Below are 21,644 nucleotides of genomic sequence, written 5' to 3'. Positions count from 1 at the left end.
AAAACAGCATGCCAATAACTGGACCTATTCTACAAGAAAAAGCGCTAGCATTTCATAATGCATTTATTGAAGGAGAACCGGACTTCACAGGTAGTACAGGTTGGCTAGATGATTGGAAAAAACATTATGGAGTGAGGCAGCTCAACATCTGTGGAGAAAAATTATCAGCAGTTTCAGAATCAGTTATTAAATTTAGAGACCATTTTCTGTCTTGTAAATAAGGAAGGTTTATCGCAGGAACAGATATACAATTGTGATGAAACGTGCCTACATTTTAAAATGCTTCCATCAAAAACTCTGGCTTCCCACATAGAAACTTCAACTCCTGGTTATAAAAGAATCAAAGAAAGAATGACCATTCTTGCCTGCAGTAATGCCTCAGGTAACCATAAACTCAAACTTGCTTTAATAGGAAAATTCAAAAATCCACATGCTTTCAAAAACATAATTCCTACAGCTCCTCCAGTTTGGTATAGCAACCAAAAGAGCACGTGGACGAGTTCTGAAATTTTTCAAAACTGGTTTTATAATGAATTTGTTCTTTCAATAGAAAGATTCTTGAATTCAGAAACCTAGAAAGGAAAGCTATTTTGGTTATTGATGATGTCATCTCATCCTAACGCAGATGAACTGAAGGATGGGGACATAAGTGATTTATTTTTTTTAACCACCAAATGTCACCTCATTGTGCCAACCTATGGACCACGGTGTTATCGAAGCTTTCAAAAAAAATATATTGATGGCGGCTTAAGTCAAATCACTTGTAGATGTTATTGAAGATGGAAATAGCATGCTAGATACATTGAAAAAAATAAACCTGAAAGATGATGTTTGTTGGGTTGCACAAGCTTGGGAAGAAGTTGGGAGTGGGGGAGGGGGGAAGAACCCACTGGCAAGATCATGGAAAAAGCTACTTAGGGATGATGAAAAAAGAATGAATGAATGAAGACGAATATAACGAAGAAACAAGTCAAGAAAGTTGTGAAAATCTTTTAATCTTATTGAAATAGATACCAGTCTGTGAAGATGTGAGCAATGACGACGTACAGGAATGGATGGAAAAAGATGAACAACAAGAGCTGACTAAAAGATTTAATTGACCTTGTGAATCGTGGTGGTGATGACGATATGGAAGATATTATTGAACTAGAGAAAGGGGATAGATTGAGTCCTAGTGAGGGAGTGAAGGCTCTCAACGCAGCATTAATTTTCGTTGAGCAACAGAAGGAAGCGACCACTACAGACTTATCTGCAGTTCAGATGCTGGCGTGATCTTGCCATGAAAAAAAGTAAGAGCGCACAAAAACAACTCTCAATCGCTCATTTCTTTAAAAACTAAATGTTTTTATATTCAGAATATTGTTGTAAATTCTATTTTTTTGTTGTAATATTCTATTTTATTTTTTCATTAGAAATAAATTGAGCTAATACATATTTGAACCCACGCTTTTGTTTAGTATTCCGTATTATCTGACATTTCCACTATCTGACCATCCTCCAGTCCTGCTTAGGTCAGATAATCAAGACTCTGCTGTACTATATAAGCTTCCTCAGCTTCTGCCTGACTGCAAAGACCCATAATAAGGATGTAAGCGAGTAGTTGCATTCCCTCCTCATTGCTGCCTCTGTATCAGAGGCAGCAGTGGGAGGAGACCAGGAGCTGGTGCTGGGGGGAGCTGGCTTAAAAGCTCAGTTTCTGCACTGCTGCCTCTATCAGGTGCAGCTCATGCTTCTGGCAGGCCCAGGCTTGCCATGAACAGGAAGCTGGGACCCCCTGCGGACACGGACTGCGGCCAGTGCAGCCTGTGTTCGCAGCTAGCTGTGGAGGCCTGGGATGGCTGCAAACACAGGCTGCGCCAGCAGCAGCCCCTGCTGGGACCCCCCCACAGACATGGGCCGTTGGACCCAATGCGAGCCGGGACTGGGCAAGCCTGGCTCAGTCTCAGCTTGTGTTGGGTCAGGGAGCTACTCCCGCTGCAGCTCTGCATTTTAAATATAGTAAGAGCTGTTCCAGCATTTTAAATGCCATAGTGGTCACGGCCCCCACACGAGCCGGGATTGAGCTGGGCTTACTCAGTAGCAAAGCTGCATGTGCACCCAGCTCTTACTACATTTAAACTGCAGAGCCGCAGTGGAGTAGCTCCTGGAGCTGAGACTGAGTGTTGTCTTTGTATCGACTACACCATTAGATGGTAAGGATTTTAAGGGCTAATGGCGCTCTGTCATGATCTGCAAGTGGTATTCCACATGATCTGCGTGGTATTCCAGCAGTACTGCTCTCCAGAATAGAGAGTATTATTTCTAGCAGCATGTCAGACCCTCACAATTAATGTTCACATACTCTTACCTTGTGGCCCAAACAGATTTGCACCCATATCTCCAGTTGTGAAAGGCCAACATATGTAAATGCACAAAAAAAATCATCTTACTCTGGAAGTGGCTAAGGTGTGTGTGTGAGAGCTAAATTGTTCATTCTGTGTACGGGTTCTTAATGTGTCCTTGTGTGGGTAGAGAAACTGAGAACATGCAGACCGAAACCATTTAAGGCAGGAGCTGGCAAGATATAGCCTGCGAGCTGGATGTGGTCTGTCCCTCTGGGATGCTCAATGCGGAGCAACCCCATGCCGCTCAAAGTGGCTGACTGCTCAATGTGACTCTGTACCACACGTTGGGGAGGAGAGGCTTTGCTCACTGCCCTGCTCCCAGTACAATCTCTCAGCTCCTATTGGCAGGAAACCAAGCATCCTAAAGGCTGGAAACTGGCCACTGGGATCTGATAGATTGTGCTGGGGCAGTGCACAAAGTCTCTACCCCATGCCACACATGGTGCAGAGAGACATGGGGTTGTAGCAGGCAGAGTGTCAGCCTGAGATTCTTGCTGGCTGGAAGCCATCTAGGTAGTAAGTGCCTCCCAGCAAGAGCCTGCCTCTGGCAATCCACCCTCTCCTGCACCCCAACTCTTACACATTTGAAATCATGAAGACATTTACTTGACCATTCCTTAGAACTATCATTAAAGTCTGATGATTCTTAGTCTTCTGGTTCACTTCCTGTCTGAATTTGGGGAGGAAAAGGTAGTAATACATTTTATAGGGCTATTCAAGTTCATTTGTAAGCTGTGGGAGGGAGAGAAAAGTTATAAAGAGAGTGGGGAAAGGAGAGAAGGTGAACTTGATGATAAATCTGAATTTAGTATGGATTCCATAACTTTCACATTTTCTTTAACAAGTTAGACCTCTGATAGTTTTGGAATTGTGTAAAAGGATGTGTAGATGATAATCAAAAGATAATGGGGAAATATACATAATCTGTGTCAATGCATCATTAAGGTGGAAAATTAAAATTATTCAGAAAGTACAAATACTAAGGTTTTTACATTGATGTGAACTTGGCTACATTGCTGGTCCTGTGTATTTTGTGGTGATACATGCAACATTAATAGAAATATTAATTAAATACCAAGTTGTACTCTAGACATTTATCAATTTCTCTGAAAATTAAGCACTTCAATAATATAACCTGACTAAAGTTGCTCTAATAATCTTAATTTTGGAATTTCCCAACTTTACTGTTCTGTTACAGTTGTGTAGTTATTGTAACTATTGTAGCATTTAATTATATTTATATAATAGAGTTGAGACCCACTTTGAATACATGCATATGCACTGCTGGAACTTGAAAAACTATAATGGAAACTAGCAGATTAAAGGTGCATCTTATTCGTTCAGTTACGTTGCTTTATGATTGACCCACTTTCAGCCAAAGTCAGTCTTCATCAAATGTAAATGTTTTTTAAACACTCCTATTACTAAATTAGCTAGAAGTTGAATAGGGATAAATTCCCATTGAAGTCAATGGAAATTTTGACTAAGGATACAGTTTTTGATTTTTTTCACTTAATATTAAAAAGTGCTCTTTACAGTTTATTCTTATGGATTAGTGAAACCAGCATTTTTAAGGCCTTTAATTTAATTATGCTACAGGGATTCAAAAGGAAATGAAGATGTGTAATTCCGGGGACATCATGAGAGTCTAAATCATACAGTACTATGATGTTTCAGAGCTTATTTTAGTATCTGGCATTGCCTGGGTCCTTCAAGGCAGGTGATGGCAGCGTGGGAGGTGCAGGAATCAGTCTAGGGTCTTGGGAGTGTGGGGGTGGCAGGACAGGAGGCTGGGGGTATGCAAGACTGAGAGTTGGGGACTGACGAGGGGCTCAAAGTAGGGGAGGTCCCATCCTCAGGAACCTTCTCTTTCTTCTCAGTCCGCAGGGGCCTTTCTTCCTTCCCTCCCCCCAGCTCAGCTGCCAAGAGATATGGGGTATAGAGAGGGGCGCTTAACCAGACTGGTGACAGGCAAGATGGCAAGTCCCAGCCTCAGCTGGCCGCTCTCTTGGTGGTGAGGCTTCCCTAAGTGGTCACTCTTCAGTATAGCTCTTCCTTGCACTTGCTGTCCCCAGTGGTCACTCTGCAGTATCAAGTCCCTCCGCTCTGTGCCCCCTCCCTTTCTGGAAAACCCAGCACTTCCTGTTTTCCATGCACCAAACCCTGACCTTGCTTTAAGTTAGCGTAAGAGGAAGCTGCATGCCAATTTTGTGGCCCTAGTTCTTACCAAGGAGTTTTTGAACAAATGGATTCCCCCCCACACACTCTAAAATATATATATAGATTAGATAGATTATACACAGTGTGAAGGTGGGAGGGAGAATTAGGCAACTAATTAGAACCTCATTACCACATTCATAGGAGAATTTCTAAATCCCTTTTCTGAAGAGCTCTAGGAAGCCTGACATAAGACATGTCTGTTTAAACAAGATTTCTATAAGCAAGCCAGAGATTAATGTACTTGTACAGTAGTCTGTTTCTTAAATTGTATAGTAGCATATGTAGTAAAAGCAATGGCTTGATTGTCATTAATTATGGGTTTGGATCATGCCACAATACTCAGTGTTTGTCAGTTTACCAGCCTGTGTTAACTCTCAACAATTAATTTTAGTTGCATTTATGTGCACTTAACCCATGTCTCATTGTGGCTTTTTTTTTTTAAGTTTGGTCATGGGATTTGTTATACTTCATTAAGGAACTGTACAAGGGAAAGACCTATTTAGACTGTCTGAAATACAGTGTTCTTTGCCTGTTTTTTTTTAAACTCGGACAAAATATTGAGATTGTGCTTTGGTACTTCAATACATTTTTTTTCAGTTAGTCCTTATGTATTGCTAGAATTGGAATTTATGTGCTCATTTACAAGGGTTGGGTTCCCTTCAGAGGATACAGAGAGCTATAGGCTATTCTCAGAAGTTCCTCTCTACATGGTCCACTCACTATCTCTGTCATTTACAAACTCTTCTTGCGCCACTGAATTTTTAACGACCAAGGAAGCGCAAAAAAAAAAAAAAACCCGTACAGATGTGGTTCTTGGATATAACAAAAGAATACTCTTTTCACTGTTTGTTCTTCCTTTAGTCACTGGTTCAAATTAAGGCATGTTGAATTGTAAATGTAAGCCAAACTTGAGAAAAAGCTGCATCTGTTTAGCTCTTCACAACATTCTGTAACTTTACTTGACAAAATGTGGCGCTCTCGGAATCATTTGTAAATTGGAAAACAAAGTTTCTAACTACATTTTTGCATCCTTGAATCTACTGGGAGTAGCCACTTTCAGTAAGTGACTAGTTTGGGAGCACAGTGTAAAGCCAGTTTCCAGCTTGTATAAATAAGTAATTGGGCTGTTTTTAAGGAGTAATAATATTAAAGCAGCATATTACATACATTAATAGTCTTGATCCTATGGTGCTGTCAGAAGTGCCAATTTTCAACAAGAGGGAGGTGCAGGATAGCAAATTTTAACTATACAATTGGGAACAAATATGACATTCTTCTGACCCATAATGTGCATCTTTGCAAATTGGAACAAGTTACACATTTAAAGAATTTGCATTTTAGCTTTTCTACTTAAAGCATCTGCTAGAACAGTGGTTCTCAAACTTTTCAAGCATATGGACCCCTTTTCAGTCTATTAAAATTTCATGAACCCCCAAAAGTAAGGAGAAAAAAGAAAAATAAGGATCTAGTCCCTTATTTTTTAACTTTCCATGGATCCCCTGCAGTACTGTCATGGACCACTAGGGGTCTGCAAACCACAAGTTGGGAACCACTGCTCTACAATGTGTACACCAAACATCCTCGACATACAATGTATACACTTGTCTACATCCACTATTTCTCATTGCATGCTGAACAAAAACGTATATGCTTATTCAAGCAGTGAGCTGTCATACTTGTTAGGTCTTTTGTTTTACTTGAGTCTCCTTTTTTTCAGGGAGCTGATTCCCAATGTCCCGCAATGGATGATGACAGTCAGGACGAACAAATAAACAAGAATGCTGCACTAGGCAAAGGCAAAAGACCAAATCTGGTGCTCCTAAGTGATGCAGGTAACTCAAACCACTCTCTGTTCTTCCTGTTTTAGGTTTGAAATAGTGTGGGCCTATCCAAAAATAAGCAGTATTTATAGATACATATCTGTTTTGTGTGTGAGAAACTTAAATCTTGGTGCAATCTCATAGGTTCTATGCCTCCAGCTGTTGTTTTTTTTACACTACTAGCCAATTAACTAAACAGTGCAGTTATAGTTTGATAATAAATAATATAAAAAGGGGCTGCAAAAAGCATCTTGGAAATATGTTTTTTCAGCTTCTATATGAATTTCCCTGCAGCAGGATTCTGATATGTACTTAACTCCCACCCATTGCAAATAAAAATTATCATATTGACTGGTCATGTGCAAAGTAGAAACAATTACAGTATTTTTTTTCTTTTGTTCTTTTAAAAGAAAGCAATGATGGAAATAGTGAGGACTCAGAAGACGATACAGGAAGTGAGGAAGAAGATGGCACTGATGAAGATGGGGGTGAAGAAGATGAGGAAGAAGGTGAAGATGTAGAAGGTGAGTCTATTAAACATGCTGCTGTTGTGCTCAGTTTTCTGCTGCTCTTAGGCCAATCTTTTGCCCAAGCAATATGTTAAAATGGTATTTCCTGCATTTGTTAAAGAACAAGAAACTTACATACTGTAATAATACCTACTTGCCCAAATGGCCAGGTATTAGAGGTGTAGCAGTGCCCTATGTTGCATATGAAAATGCTGTAATGTTGCCAGCATACTACATCTTACTATAAAAATCAAGTGTCTCTTTTTGTAAGTATGCGGCTACAGAGCTAACATTGTGAATATAACCCTTAGGAACAAAGTACTGTGACTTTTCAGACTCTTCAAGATGTGTTTGAGCTTGACAATGGTCACTTACAAAACTCAAAACAAAAAAAACAAGCAGAGAGAGAGTAATATAATTTCACAATTATGTGATTGCTTATGTAAACTTGTACTCTACTGAAACTGAGGTTCAACTGGTAGAAACATGTTTTAGGATTTTAATTTTCTTCAGTACATCTTGCAGGTTGTTGTGTGTGGACCAGTGTTTTCCAAATCATTCTGTTTAGATTGATTGAACACAGATTTGATTTGAGCACTGCATGCAAAAAAAGGTATTAATCAGCCCTCTAAAATAAAATACAGGACAATGTAGCACTTTAAAGACTAACAAGATGGTTTATTAGATGATGAGCTTTCGTGGGCCAGACCCACTTCCTCAGATCAAATAGTGGAAGAAAATAGTCGCAACCATATATACCAAAGGATACAATTAAAAAAAGGAACACATATGAAAAGGACAAATCAAATTTCAGAACAGGAGGATGGGGGGGGGAAAGAGAGGGAGGTAAATGTCTGTGAGCTAATGATATTAGAGGTGATAATGGTAATATCATTAGCTCACAGACATTTACCCCCCTCCCCCGCATCCCCCTTCTGTTCTGAAATTTGATTTGTCCTTTTCATATGTGTTCCTTTTTTTCAATTGTATCCTTTGGTATATATGGTTGTGACTATTTTCTTCCACTATTTGATCTGAGGAAGTGGGTCTGGCCCACTAAAGCTCATCATCTAATAAACCATCTTGTTAGTCTTTAAAGTGCTACATAGTCCTGTATTTTGCTTCAGCTACACCAGACTAACACGGCTACATTTCTATCACTAGTCCTCTAAAATAGTCATTCTTGAACCTTAACTATGAAATATGCAAAACAATACACGCTGTTCCTGTTTGGTGAGGAAAGTATTAAATAGTGTTTTAGGAGGTAATTTGTGTCCACTGCTTCAGCTGATGTGTTGTCTGATAACTACATTAAGAACTTCTCTGAAAAAGAATTCTGTGTGTTGGACACTTAACTTTTCTCTAACAATTGTGACAGAGAAGTGCCCCACTATTTGCCTAGAATGAGAATTAACACTAGCTAGTGAGTGATTAGTGATTTTTATTTTTAGATCTCAAATTTGAGTCCACCACTGAAGACACTCTGGATGGCCCTGATTTTGGGGGGGAGGTGGGTACACGCTCTACACTTTAACAAGGTTTTAGTGACTCTGGTGGGACACCCAAAATCAAAAGTCACTTCTGAAAAACTGAATGATTGAGAGTGTTTGTTTGCCAGCGCTCTATGCCCTTAGAGCTCCTATGAAGAAGTGTTGAATGAATGCTTGTTTTGAAAATTGTGATGTGGAAATGAGCCAACTTGCCTTGTGCTCTTTCACTGCCACTAATGATATGCTACAATCTTCTTCAAGACTAATCACAACTCTGATTACAAGCGATTTCAGTAGGATCCTTTTTAAAAGGAATACCTAGTACAGTGTTTCTTAAACTGTGCTGGGGCTCTGTGAGGTTGACAAACTGGAAACATCGATAGGTACAACACATACAATCAGTGGACCGCTGGGGCTCTGCATACATTTTTACGCATATAAAGGGCTCCGGAGCCCAAAAAGTTTGAGAACTGCTGGCCTAGTGTTTATTAAAGTGGAGGGGGGCTAGGGGGAGAGGAAGGGGAAAAAATCAGTCTGGCTTGTGATAAAAGGATTGTACTTACCCTTCCCTCCCAAAAGCATCCCTTCACTTGGGATTCTTTCTGGTCTAGTATTTTCCCACACTGAAACCCTGCAGTACCTGACAGCTATTTTTTCCTGATTCTCAAGATTCTGAAGATGAGGAAGATGATGACTGTGCTGAAGAGGAAGAAATGGAAGCTGCTGTTGGGGAAACAACTGTTTCTCTGAAAACAAAGCCACAGACAAATGGAGGGGACATTTCTTCTGATGATGATGCTGAAAACTGCCCCATCTGCCTAAACACCTTTAGAAATCAGGCTGTTGGAACTCCTGAAAGCTGTGCCCATTATTTCTGCTTGGACTGTATAGTGGAGTGGTCTAAAGTAAGTGCTCTTTCTGCTCTTGTTCTTTTATCCAAGATGGTAAGTTAAGCTTTCACACTTCTCTGTCTTCTGATCAGCCTGCAGTCATATCTTGGTAAAGATCTGTTGAGGTATAGTGAGGATAGTAGCTGGAATATTCAAATTCACTTTTTTAATTAAACATTTATAAAACACCCTCAATACTGCTCTATTTGTCAGGGATCACATTTTGTGGAGGATAGTCTATTTCCCTTCTGAGACTTTTTTAGTCTCCCTGCATCCCTTTTTGTTCCTTTCTCATAGCTAAGGCCAAAGAGGGATGAGATTTGGAAGCAGTGATGACAAAGTGCTTCAACTTCACAGTGTCTATGGCTGTGGGCACAACCAGTCGATCGTGAAGTGTTCCAGTCCCCCCTCCCTCCCTCCCCAAGAAGGAGCCCACACTGGCACTCCAACCTCCTGGAAAAATGGAGGTAGCACTGGCTTCCTGTGGCAGGGGGAGTCCCGCGGCTGTGTGCCAGATCTGGTGTCTCAGGAAGTACGCACACTGCTCGTTTCCTCCCCAAAACAGGCAGCGTGCTTCCTGAGAAATTGGATCTGGTGCACAGCTGGGGACTTCCTTCCCCATGCTGTCTGCCTTCCTGCTATGGGAAGTTGAGGGGGGAGAAGTCCTGAGGCTGTGTGCAGGGTCTGACTTCTCAGGAAGTATGCTGCCTGTTTTGGGGAGGGGACGATCAGTGTGTGTCCTTCCTGAGACACCGGATCTGGCGCGCAGCTGCGGGACCCCCAGGTACCGGCCGAGCTGTCTCTGTCCCCTCCCTCGGCCAGACCCCCACCAGCACTGTGCTCCTGCCCCCTTGGCAGTCTCCCATCCAGCACCCTGCTCCAGGACTCTGGCCAGACACACACCAGCATACTGCTCCTGTCCCCTCCCTCCTGGCTGGACACCTACCCCCAGCTTGCTCCTGTACCCTGTTTTCCACCCAGATTCTGCAGCCCTGTCCCGCACACCGGATCCCTCATTTTTGGCCCCACCCCAGAGTGTAGAGGGGCCCACAAATTCCACTAACCCTGGAACTCAGAAGAGTTAATTTGGCCTAAGGCCTTGAACCTCTGTCCTACCAATCTTTCTCTCCTTTCCTTCCCCCTCTTGCCTGGCTAGAGTGCCAGGGGAGGGAGGTGTTTGAGCTGGGGTACATCAGTGAGGCTTGGGGGATTTTGGAGAGTTGTTTTTTTGCATATCATTTGTGTGGTCCCCAACCAATTTTTCTGTGGGTCAGTGACCCCTGACCCAAAACAGGTTCCCTGCCCCTCCCATAAATAAAGACAAGGCTGAAACGTTTTGTGTTGGACATAATATTTTATTTAAAAATGAAGCCTGGCCAACAAGCCCCCAGTTGGGACCAAACCCCCATCTGTCTGGAGCATCATAACACTGCTTCACCCCCTCCCCAACCGTAAGCCTATCATACACCTGACCTCTCCCCCCCCCCCATTACCCCTGAGCCCCTCATATCCCCAAACGCCTGCACTGCCACAACACTCCTGCACCATCCACGCACCGCAAATCTGTGTCCTGAACCTATCATACTCCCAACCTCCCTGCCCTGAGCCCCTCATATGCTCCAACCCAAACTCCTGCACCCTCACATCCACAAGCCTGCAGCTTGCTCAGCACCTCAACAATCTCCAGCCTGGAGCTCCCTCCCTGAGCCAACATCCCCTTCTCCACCTCCTCCTGCACCCAACTTCCCTCCCAGAGCTTGCACCTCTCACCCCTTCCCACACTCAAATCCCTCATTCCCACCCCAGAGCCTATACCTCCTATCTCAACCCAATGAGAGTAGGTAAGGTCTGGGGACAGAAAATGATGGAGAGGAGGGGAATGGAGAGGGTGGGACCTCAGGGAGTGGTGGGGTAGATCTTGGCTTTCCCTGACATTTAAAAAGTGATCTTGGGTATAAAAAGTTTGGAGACCACTGCTCAAGGGCTTCTGTTTTAGGAATTAGGAAACTGGGCTCAAAGTCTTGATCTTAATAGAGTAGGTCAGTGCCCAGTAAGTGGGTGACTTCTTGCATGTTTGAAAAGCTGGCACACACGTTAAGAGCCCAGTTTCATAGCTCCTCTGTATGGAATTTTTGCTGGAATTTTTGCTGACTTCTGCATACTTACTGTTTAGCCCAATTCTGCAATAACAGATATTTGAGCATGAGAAGGGCCATAAGAAGACTGACTAGATGGCTTGCTCTGAAACTTACTGATCCTAATCCAGAATTAAATAGACAAATAACTTAGTTTTTGCACTCTGTAACAATTTTCAGAATTTAAAATTGTTGATGGGATGCTTCAGCCAATTCATTGTCTTTCACTCCTCAGCCCCTCCCCCTCCAAAACACTTGTCTGAAAACATAAACCGTTTTTTAAAAGGATTGTTTTGCCAAACATTTCCATCACTTTGGCAATTTTGTGTAGACATTTAAATGACCCAGGGATAATTTAGACAATTTACTATGTTGTTTTCTGAAAAATCAGATTATAATCTAAAAACTTTGTGCTCACTAATCTGGTGTAATTTACAGCAGCCAGGGGATAAATCCAGGGAAAACATTAATATTTAGATGTTTAATCCTTTAAGTAATGTGGCACCTACCACACAAGTATTTGAACACAGTCCTTTAAAAATTGAGATTCATTGAGAACTGTTCTTATGATCCTAGTTGATGGGACGAGTACTAATTTTTGTTTTTTCCCCCCTTCTAGAATGCCAATTCCTGTCCAGTGGATCGAATACTCTTTAAATATATTTGCATTCGGGTGCGATTTGGTGGTGAAATCTTGAAGAAGGTAGACCACCTTCTAACCTTCATAAAACTCAAGTCCATATAACCAGAAAAAAAATGTCCAGAGATTTAGGTTTCTCATACAATTTGTTTAATATTCAGTTATTGAAATGATTGCTATCTCCATCCTAATTTGAACACTTTTTCACTCATGATACATCACAAAGTGTGGTGCTTTATCTACGTAAGAAGGAATGGGAGAGTATGCTTACCTTTCATAACTACTTTATTTTGCAAAACAGAAATGATATTGAAGTCTTCTGGCCTTAGACCGTCTTTGTCTCAGGAGAAAATGCCAGGAACTGTGTGTAGGCCACTGCAGTACAAATAGAAATAAACACAGTTGAAATGCATGTGGCAAGATTAGGGAGTGGAACTATTTTATTTACCAGTACATAAGTGCTGATGAAGTATGCAAGAGGTAGCGACGGATCAGATATTGGAGTCCCAGTTCCTAGCACCAGAGGTTCAGTGTGTTGATAAAGTCTAATCATCTGTTGTTTAAATGAGTTAGTGTCCATTTTTCTTTAACATGTCAGTCAGCATAACGTCCATCTTGAAGACAGAGCCTTTCTTAGAATTCTAGGAATCTGATGTTATCTGATCATAAGATAGCTTATGTATTTCTACTATGATACTACCATGTTTCTTACTTTAATCCTATCTACTTTCAAAACCACCGGTGATGTTTCATTATAGCATCCTGCTAATGTCGAGAAGTCAGAAGCATCTGTACTTGAATGGTTCTACACCACTTGGACCTTTCTCATCTCAATCTTATTCAGAATTTTGACCATTTATTGATTTAAATGGCAATTCTCTATTGCTGAGGATAGCCATTAAGCCTGCCACAAAAGGAAGAGAGTGCCACAAATAAGGAAGATGGATGGTAGAAGTTGTAGCACTTCCCTCGTAAATGATCATGTTTTAGGCATTTTCAATAAAATGGAGGTTCTGTTTGGGTATAATAGGTAGTCGCTGTAGCAATGAATTACTGTGTTTGCTGATGTAACATGGTGAATAAAAATAATAGATACTTCTGCTTAAAACTTGACACTTTCTTGTTTAGATTCCCGTTGAGAATACAAAAGTTCAGGATGGTGATAGCGGGGAGGATGATCCAACTTTCTGTGAGGTGTGTGGCAGAAGTGACAGAGAAGACCGCCTGCTGCTGTGTGATGGCTGTGATGCAGGGTAAGAAGGGTTGAAGGCCTCAATTACTTCATTTGCAGTCCACAAAGGGCTCTGTATGAGGGCATGAAGTAGTTATAATTCACAACTGTTTTTCTGTACATTCAGTCTTGGTGGGCTACAATTCATAACAAGGTGATTGTTACACTGAAAGGAAAAGATGTACTTACCTTTCTCCTCACTCTCCTCTTAAAGCAATTTTAAAAATACTCTTATTTTAAATATTTGAATACTGATACATCAAGATACTCAAATATAGTGTGTGACCAAAGTCTCATACAAGAATTTAAAGGTGTTACACCATTTATATCACCCTTGCAAAGTTGTCCATTGAAAATTAACAAATTGAATGTGTATAAGTAAGTATAACTTGGTTTGTGCCTTCACATCCTGTAGTCCCCACGTGATTTAAATAATCATTCCTGATTGGGCTGAGAGGTTAAAACCTGTAAGGTCAGCCATATTGCTGATACACTGAAAAAATAAAGTAAATATTTATAATTTATAGAGCTAACAAAGAAAGACTGGATAAGCAGATCTCTTAACTGAACTCAAGTTCGTTCTTATTCAAGTCTGTTGTCCTGACTTTGTTTTGTGTTCTGATTTTTTTTTTAAAGGGACAGTCTCACTAATTTTGTATGCATTGTTGTGGCCATGTTGGTCCCATGGTATGAGAGAGAACTCACTGATGGAAGTTGATTCAATAAAAGATTTGTTTCCTCACCCACCTTGTGTGTCAGCTAATTATGGGATTTTTTTTTCAGAATTTACTCTAATAAAATGTTTTATCTTTGCTGAATAACAGCTTCTTCAGTGCTTTGATCTGAGTGCTTTTCATCTCTACTAGCTCTGTCTTGTAGGACTCTGACTAGGCTAAGTCCTAGAAAAACCTAGATTATTTTCTTTAAATTTAATGTCTCTTAACATCTAAGATTATATGTGTCTCTGTAATCTGAAATGGGAACAATAATTATATTTCCTATTGTTTATACTTTGCCTTTAATTTTATATATAGGGTCATTGTTTACTTTTAATAGGGAAGGTCTCAGTTGCTCTAGGAATACAGGTCCAGATTTTCTGTATGTGTAGGAATTGCATGAGGGCTTTCATTTGTGGCAAAAAGCATCAGTTATAGAAACATACTGGTCTGCTAGTTGATACTGGCTTAAATCTGTGCTAGAGAGAGAGCCACTAAATACAGCATATAACCTCAGGCATGAAACTTAGTCCAAGCATTTTTGCTTTTTAGGTTGGGTAACTCACTGAAGAAAATCCATTTAAAACTGATTGTCTTATAGCTATGTAGTTTGAATAGGGGCCGTTTCAAAAGATTAAACACTTTACTGACGGTGCTGGCTTTAGTTAATGTTATGCTATTTTGTATTAATGACATTGAAAATGGAATAGAATTAAAAGGAATAGAGTTGCATAATCTTAAAGCTTGATGGTACAGCTTCTATTGACTACAGTTGGTGAGACAATTTAATCTAGAAATCCAAATTACTAGGCAGATAATATTTTAAAATATTATGGAAGGAGTATCATCCAATAATTTTGTTGTAAAAATTCAACTGGACCGACATTATGTGGAGGACTGCAAACATGGGCCCCAGCTGCGCAGAGAGCTCTGTGTGGGTGAATCCTTGAGAGCATGTGAAGCTCCTAGCCAGTGTGGTTTCCAGCTCTGTATTTACTACCTTTCTGGGAATTTGATCCCAGTCACAATTATCACCCAGCAAAACGTGAAGCAACCAGCCTGGATGCAGAATTTTGTGAAGCTTGCATCCTTAAATGGTCAAAGTAACTTTTGGAAATCCTTTAAGAATCCATGACATTTGTGATAGAAATGTAGCCGTGTTAGTTTGGTATAGCTGAAGCAAAATACAGGACTATGTAGCACTTTAAAGACTAACAAGATGGTTTATTGTCATACATGACATTTGTATGACTATCAGGAAGCGTTAATGCTTTAGATACTAATAGAAGCATTTCCATAGCCTGCAGTGTAGGGCAGTGTTTCTCAGAGTATTATAAAATGTCTGTTTGCATATGAAGTGAGTTCCTTTATATGGCCCTTGAATGGAATAAAAAAACATTTTTCCCCCCTTTCAGTATTAGTAAAAATCTCATTGTGTGTTGGTTGCTCTTATAGATACCACATGGAATGCCTTAACCCACCTCTGAGTGAAGTACCCGTGGATGAATGGTTCTGTCCAGCATGTGCGCCAGCTAATGCTGCTGCTGTTGTTGCTACTGGTAAGTATTTTGATCAAAACACACTTTTGACCTGATTTGGATAATGAAAAGCAGTTGTTCTTGAAAGAGATACTGTCTAGTTGCTTAAGCCCTTCCCCCCCCGATTGTTTTGATGAGCAGCCTCTTGTGGGAGGGAAAGCAGTGTCGTATATTAATATTTTATTCAGGGGTTGTGAACTACAGTGTGACTTATTACCAGCCCTAGTTTGACCAGGAGGGAGAGAGTAGAGACAATACTTGTTGATGCTTGGAAAATTGTATTGTTTGCTCAAGGAGTGGCACTATTTGGCTCTGGTTATATCTGTGCCACCATTCTTACCAAAGGATCAGTTTGGGGGGTGTGTGTGTGTGTGTGTGTGTGTGTGTGTGTGTGTGTGTGTGTGTGTGTGTGTCTGATGCAGAAAACAGAATGAGTCTTTTGATTTATCTTCTTTAGTAAAACTTTCAACTTTTGAATGAATGCATCCTGACAAGTGACCCAGCGGGCTTTTCCTATTCAGATACAGATCATGTGAGTGAAGAAGAAGTTGCTGCACTCATAGCTGATGTCACCCCTACCACCAGTAGGCTACGTCTAAATGTCCGAACTCGAGCAATAGCCAGGACTCGGCAGAGTGAACGAGTTAGAGCAACAGTGAACAGAAATCGGATAACTGCACAGCAAATTCAGGTATGGAAAGTGCTGTTAGCTTAGAAATATGAACATAAAATTTAAAAACAAGTCTGAAGGAATCTCTTAGAGTTAAAGCAAGCCCACTTATTACTAGCTGACCCGGCTAGGTAGCAACTGAATTTTGATTGTCCAGGATTTAATGATTGCATTCTGGCAAATTGAAACAAATCACCAGTTGTGCCACGTGTGAGCAAATCCTTTAGATTCAAAATTGATTTGAAAAGTGCACTAATTTGCAGCCTTCTCTGGAGACCTATATTTTAACAGTTGTCACGAATGGAGATGCATTTATCATTCTGAATCCCCAGAGGACATTTGTTCCCAGTGCAAAGTCCCCCTCATGCTTTAGCAAAACTTAATTTTTCTACTGAAGTGCATTGAAAACTCAGGAAACTCTTGGCTTCAACCAGTGCTGTTAGGGTTTCACTTGCCTAAGCTCAGAAACTCTTAATTCATGTCCCAGGCTTTCATGGTTTATTGACTACTAGCAGACTTACCCAGCATTGCCCGGTACTTCAGGGCAGGCTCTTGGGTATGTGGGGGAGGATGCAGGAGGCTGGGCACCAGGGGTGTAGTCTCCTCCTCCCCAGGCCACCTGAGGCCTGTTCTCACCCCCAGCCTTCCAGCTGCCAGGGGACCTATCCTCTCCCTCCTGCCAGCGCTGTGGCTGAGTGCTGGGGTGGGAGGGGTAGGGTTTGGGGCAGGGAGGCTGCTTACCAATGTGCTGGCAGGCAAGATGGCGGAGCCCCAGTCCTGCTGGCCACTCCCTTGGTGGTGTGGCTGCTCCTAGTGGACACTGTGCAAGATAGCTCTTCCCTGAGGATTCCCTGCCACAAGCGGCCACTCTCACATTGCATCCCTCATAATAGCAGCCTCTCCCTTTGTATATTCTGGAAAACTGTTCTTGCTTTAAGTTAGGAGACGAGGAAGTTGCATACCAAAATTGGTGGTCCTAACTCTTATTGTTTAGGAGGAGTTGTTGAGCAACTTGCAGACAGACACACAGACAGATGCAATCTAAAATATATATGTGTATATAATATATAGAGGTTCTTTCTGTACTTGTGACTGTTGGTATATCTTGGGTTCTTTGTAATAGTCTGACATGAATTTTTCAGGAAAAAACAGGAAATAGTCTGGTAGCACCTTAAAGACTAACAAAACATGTAGATGGTATCATGAGCTTTTGTGGGCACAACCCACTTCTTCAGATTAATTTTCAGTAATACTATATGAAGTTATCCCTTCCCTTTTGTTTGCTAGAAGTGCAGGAAAATTGGCAGGTTGCCAAAACATGTTTCAGTTGTCAAAAAAAGGAATGCAACCAAAACATTCTCTTTATACTTGAAAAGTGGCAAGTTTTGTCAAGTTAAATTCTACAGAGACAATCAGACCTATATAAGAGAAGTCTGTAGAAAGGAAAAGAAAACAAATAGGTTTCTTTTCATAGTCTAGTTTCTTTCCACAGCTCTTTCCTGAGTGATGTACAAATTGTTTAATCATCCCGAGGTCCGGTTTGGAAAACAGTAGCATCAGAGGTGAAGTCCCTATTTGAATGATTCTTCTTTCCTCTCTCCCTCCTCTCAGTGGTTAAAGTTGGTAAACAGACAGGTCTGTTAAACAAAATCTAGATGAAATCTGAGGAAAACCGTGGGCTGATGATCAATAATCTTGATACCTATAACTAGGAACAAAAAATAAACAATCAAAATAAAGGAGAGACATAAAGAAGTAACAAAATGACAAAAAGTGAATGAAAGACGAAGATCTTCCCTTCCAAGTTACTCTAAGAAACTCTCAGCTTCCTGTGGGCTGAGAAGTGTATCAGACTGTTTATCACAATCCTTTCAAAGTTTTTCAGTAGCATATCTGATCCATTCAATCACATTTAAAAAAAGGTCTTGAACAAACTCAGAGTAATCTGAAATACAGCAATAAGCCCAGTCATCAAAACAAAGTTCCAACATGCATTGAGTCCTTAACATAGTTAAGGTTAAATGATTTTGGACTTCCTCAAAAAGCCCTAATAAGCTGAAGTTTGGTAGCCTGTCTTCTAGAGGTAGGTAATGTCCAATCGTATGTTGTTACAACTCCTCACTTCCAATAGTCAGTCCTCCACATTTAAATAAGGATCAGTAACACATTCAAAATCCCACAGATTGTTGGATGCATTTTTGAAAAAATATAGTTGAAAGCAGTTGGTAGATATTGTTTCCTCTCTCACCCTAGATGCTAACTGCTTAATACAGTCATATCGGAAGTGTTTTGAAATAAAAAGTTTTGCAGTGTAACTGTTAGTGCTTTATTTCTGTCTCTCCCTACCTGTTGTTTTATAAATACAGTGTGTAGCTGTCTCCCTGCAGATGAGAGAGGTGGTGCACGGGGACTTAATCGTTGCATAGTAGTGCAAGACTGGGTGCCAAGTACTTCCCGTTCAAGAAACCATTCCGAGCTCCACTTCTCCAATCTGCAGAGATGATTACAAACTTTCCCTAGAAAGGTATTATTGTTCACTTCCTTTTTTAAAAAAAGCACACCTCTTACTCTAGTTGGCACTTAAATTTGACCTGTGCAAGTAAAATTCCAGTAGCTAAGAGAAGCTCTTCTGCTGTGCCCCTTGGCACATACAGAAAGGTGCTGATTTCAGATCCTTAGATAGCTACAGAATTTGGAGAAGCAGAAACTTAGTGTAATTTGTGCATTTTTCCAGATGTGCCTGGTATAGTTAAAATTTTAAGTGTTCAGATACTCCCCACTTTTTCCCTCCCACCCCGCGACAGAAAATGTTCATGTGTGGCGCATATTGGCATCCACAAAACTTAAAATTTTGCCCTATCCTAATGAATACCTTTGCAGAAATAGTTTTGTAGGGTGTGTTTGACATTTCAAGTATGTTCATTAGGCTTCAATGCTTGTTACCACACTGAGATGAAATGTCTTCAGTGAGCTCTAGTTTATACTGACTTTCCCATTTTGTTTCCTTCTTTGCACCCACAAAACATTTCCAAAGCAGTTTCAGTAATGTATATGTCATATATAGGAGTTAATATGTGTAAGTCTTATTTTGTATGTTTGTTTATATATATATATTATATACATATATATGAAACCTAATGGGCTGGTACTGTAAGCATTATATCCGCATGAGTCAAGTGTGAAAAGTGTGATAATATCTCTTATGCCACATTTATGGTGGTTTGAAATTGGCAGTTCAGGGGAGAAACAATATAATATGTGGTGTAGATTTGGCTTTCACAAAACTATAGCACTTAACCAAGATGGTTAGATTAGAGCAGTAGTTTTCCATCTTTCCAGACTACTGTACCATCGAAGCCAATGCCCTGCTGCTGAGGGCTAAATCATGTAACTTAGCTTCAGGGGGCTCCCTGAGGCATGATAGCCACCCTGTAACTCCATCCCTGCACGTGAGACCCTCCTCTGCCAAATCCTGCCCATGACCCCCATGTTGAGAGAAACTGATCTAAATGAGTTGATATACCCCTGAGAATCCCCTGCGGCACTGGTTGAGAACTGCTGGGTTAGAGTGTGTTGTTGCTTACCATTTTCCAAAAAGGTATGACAGTTTTGCTGCTACTGAACAATCAAGGGAGCTTTCTGATCTCCTCTGGATGACCAGAGTTCGGGTATGTCTACACAACCCACCCACCTACCCAGGTTTCAAAGCCCAAGCTCCAGCCCAAGCCATATCGTCAGAGCGCTGTCTGCACAGCTGTTTTTCGAGCACTAGTGCAAGCCTCACTAGCCTGAGCTTGTTGATCCAGGTAGGGAGCTTGCTTCAAAATGCTCAATAGACTTAGCCTACACATCCTGAGCTTTGCACTTCAAACTCAGGACCTTCAGCAGCTGAATCTTAGAGGTGGAGGCACACCTCTTGTGCAAGGGAAAAGGGGATAAGCCATGGAATAGTAGTTCTTGTTCTGTTGTGATGAAGTGACACTGAAGAGGATTTTTTCTCTCAACCTTAAATTCAGCTCCTGGATGTTGGTGTTGAGATTAGCTGCCTTTGGTTTGTCTCTGGAGTTTCAAAGGGGAAAATATAGCCTGAAAAGTAAAGAAGCTAAGATCTTGGACCCCACAGTGCCTTGACTGTAATCCATACTGACCAAAAATGAAAATAGTCCTGCATTAGGAATAGTCAGTAGATGGGTTATGTGAGTTTGGGGAGTTCTGCTGTGATAGTGAATGTGAGAGTCTCCCGCTAGAGCATTGGTGTAAAAATGTCCGTGGCTTCTAACACTGAGGCATATTTTAAAAGCCTTAGTAGTCTTCACTTCAGCTGAAATGTGCTGGTGATACAAGTGACTTAATTTTAAAGGCGAGCCATTGCTTTTTGACAGCCTGATTCACTATAGTAAGGGAAAAATGAACCTTGGTGCTGGATCACAAGTCCCTTTATAAACAAATGCAATAAAACCATCTTAAACATTTGTTGCTGATTTATGGTGTGTGTAACTTGTGTGATTTCTGTTCTGAAATGCAGCATGTGCCGAGGTATCTGATGTCTTCCCTTCTTGATGAAACAATTGAGGCAGTTGCAGCAGGGCTAAGCACAGCAGTATACCAGCGACCTCTGACACCGCGGACTCCGAGACATAAAAGAAGAACAGGTAAGGGGATCAGAACCCTTTCAAGATTTCAGATCTGCAAAGTGTAAGAGATTTGAGTGAACAAAGCATGAAACAAACTGAAAATGGTACTGCAAATATGTCTGCATATCTCCATGGTACTGCATCACCCTAGTGCTTTTAAAGAGACTTCTGATTAAGTTCAAAGCCAGTGATATATTTCAACTGAGCTCTTAAATCCCTACACTTCCAACTTCACTATTTAATTCTAGTTTAGGATCTTTTGTAGCAAATTATAGCAGTGTGGGGGTGTTTTTTTTAAACTTGTTTCTAGTCTGTAGGGAAAGTATAAGTGAGTGTGTGTGTGTATACAATTCTGCTCTTTAGTCAAATACTTTGCTATGCTTGTCTCCAGGTAGAAGGAAGAAAGTAGCAGGCAAAAAAACTCATACAAAGTCTTCTGTTGGAAAAAAGAGTTCAGGGACACGGATCAAGAGACGTAAGCGTCGAATAAAGAGGAGAAAGGGGAAGAAGATACAAGTAAGTTCAGATGTTAGTTTATGCTGGTATAAAAATCTCTGCCATTAATTTCTCTGGTATAACACTGTAATGTAAGGCTGCAATAAGCCATTCCACACACAATATATTGTTGTTATGACTACAAGCATGTCTTGGATACTGGTGAACTATGTAGTGTGTATATAATATACTGAAGAATAAGTAGGAGTCCTGTGGCACTTCAGAGACTAACAGATTTTTTAGGGCATAAGCTTCTGTAGATAAAACCCACT

The 21,644-nt window shown here is 40.9% G+C and overlaps 1 protein-coding gene across 6 annotated transcripts in view; it reads left to right on the top strand.

The window, feature by feature from the left end:
- The window catches only part of PHRF1 (PHD and ring finger domains 1), a 70,779-nt gene that overhangs the window by 26,423 nt on the left and 22,712 nt on the right, over nt 1–21,644 (top strand). For 4 of the 6 annotated variants that reach the window (XM_075928261.2, XM_075928259.2, XM_075928260.2 and 1 more), the window contains 9 exons: nt 6,322–6,436; nt 6,835–6,948; nt 9,093–9,328; nt 12,068–12,151; nt 13,217–13,341; nt 15,491–15,594; nt 16,095–16,264; nt 20,769–20,895; nt 21,269–21,393. In XM_075928261.2, coding sequence (XP_075784376.2) covers nt 6,346–6,436; nt 6,835–6,948; nt 9,093–9,328; nt 12,068–12,151; nt 13,217–13,341; nt 15,491–15,594; nt 16,095–16,264; nt 20,769–20,895; nt 21,269–21,393 — 1,176 coding nt within the window. In that variant the 5' untranslated portion in view covers nt 6,322–6,345. Of the gene's footprint in view, nt 1–908; nt 1,290–6,321; nt 6,437–6,834; nt 6,949–9,092; nt 9,329–12,067; nt 12,152–13,216; nt 13,342–15,490; nt 15,595–16,094; nt 16,265–18,632; nt 18,768–20,768; nt 20,896–21,268; nt 21,394–21,644 lie in introns of those variants that run through there. The other 2 variants (XM_075928262.2, XM_014574498.3) reach the window with 2 other exon arrangements.

Source organism: Pelodiscus sinensis, chromosome 5 (assembly GCF_052426305.1).
Source record: "Pelodiscus sinensis isolate ZL-2025 chromosome 5, ASM5242630v1, whole genome shotgun sequence".
NCBI lineage: Eukaryota > Metazoa > Chordata > Testudines > Trionychidae > Pelodiscus > Pelodiscus sinensis.
This window is presented reverse-complemented; position numbering and strand designations above follow the sequence as displayed.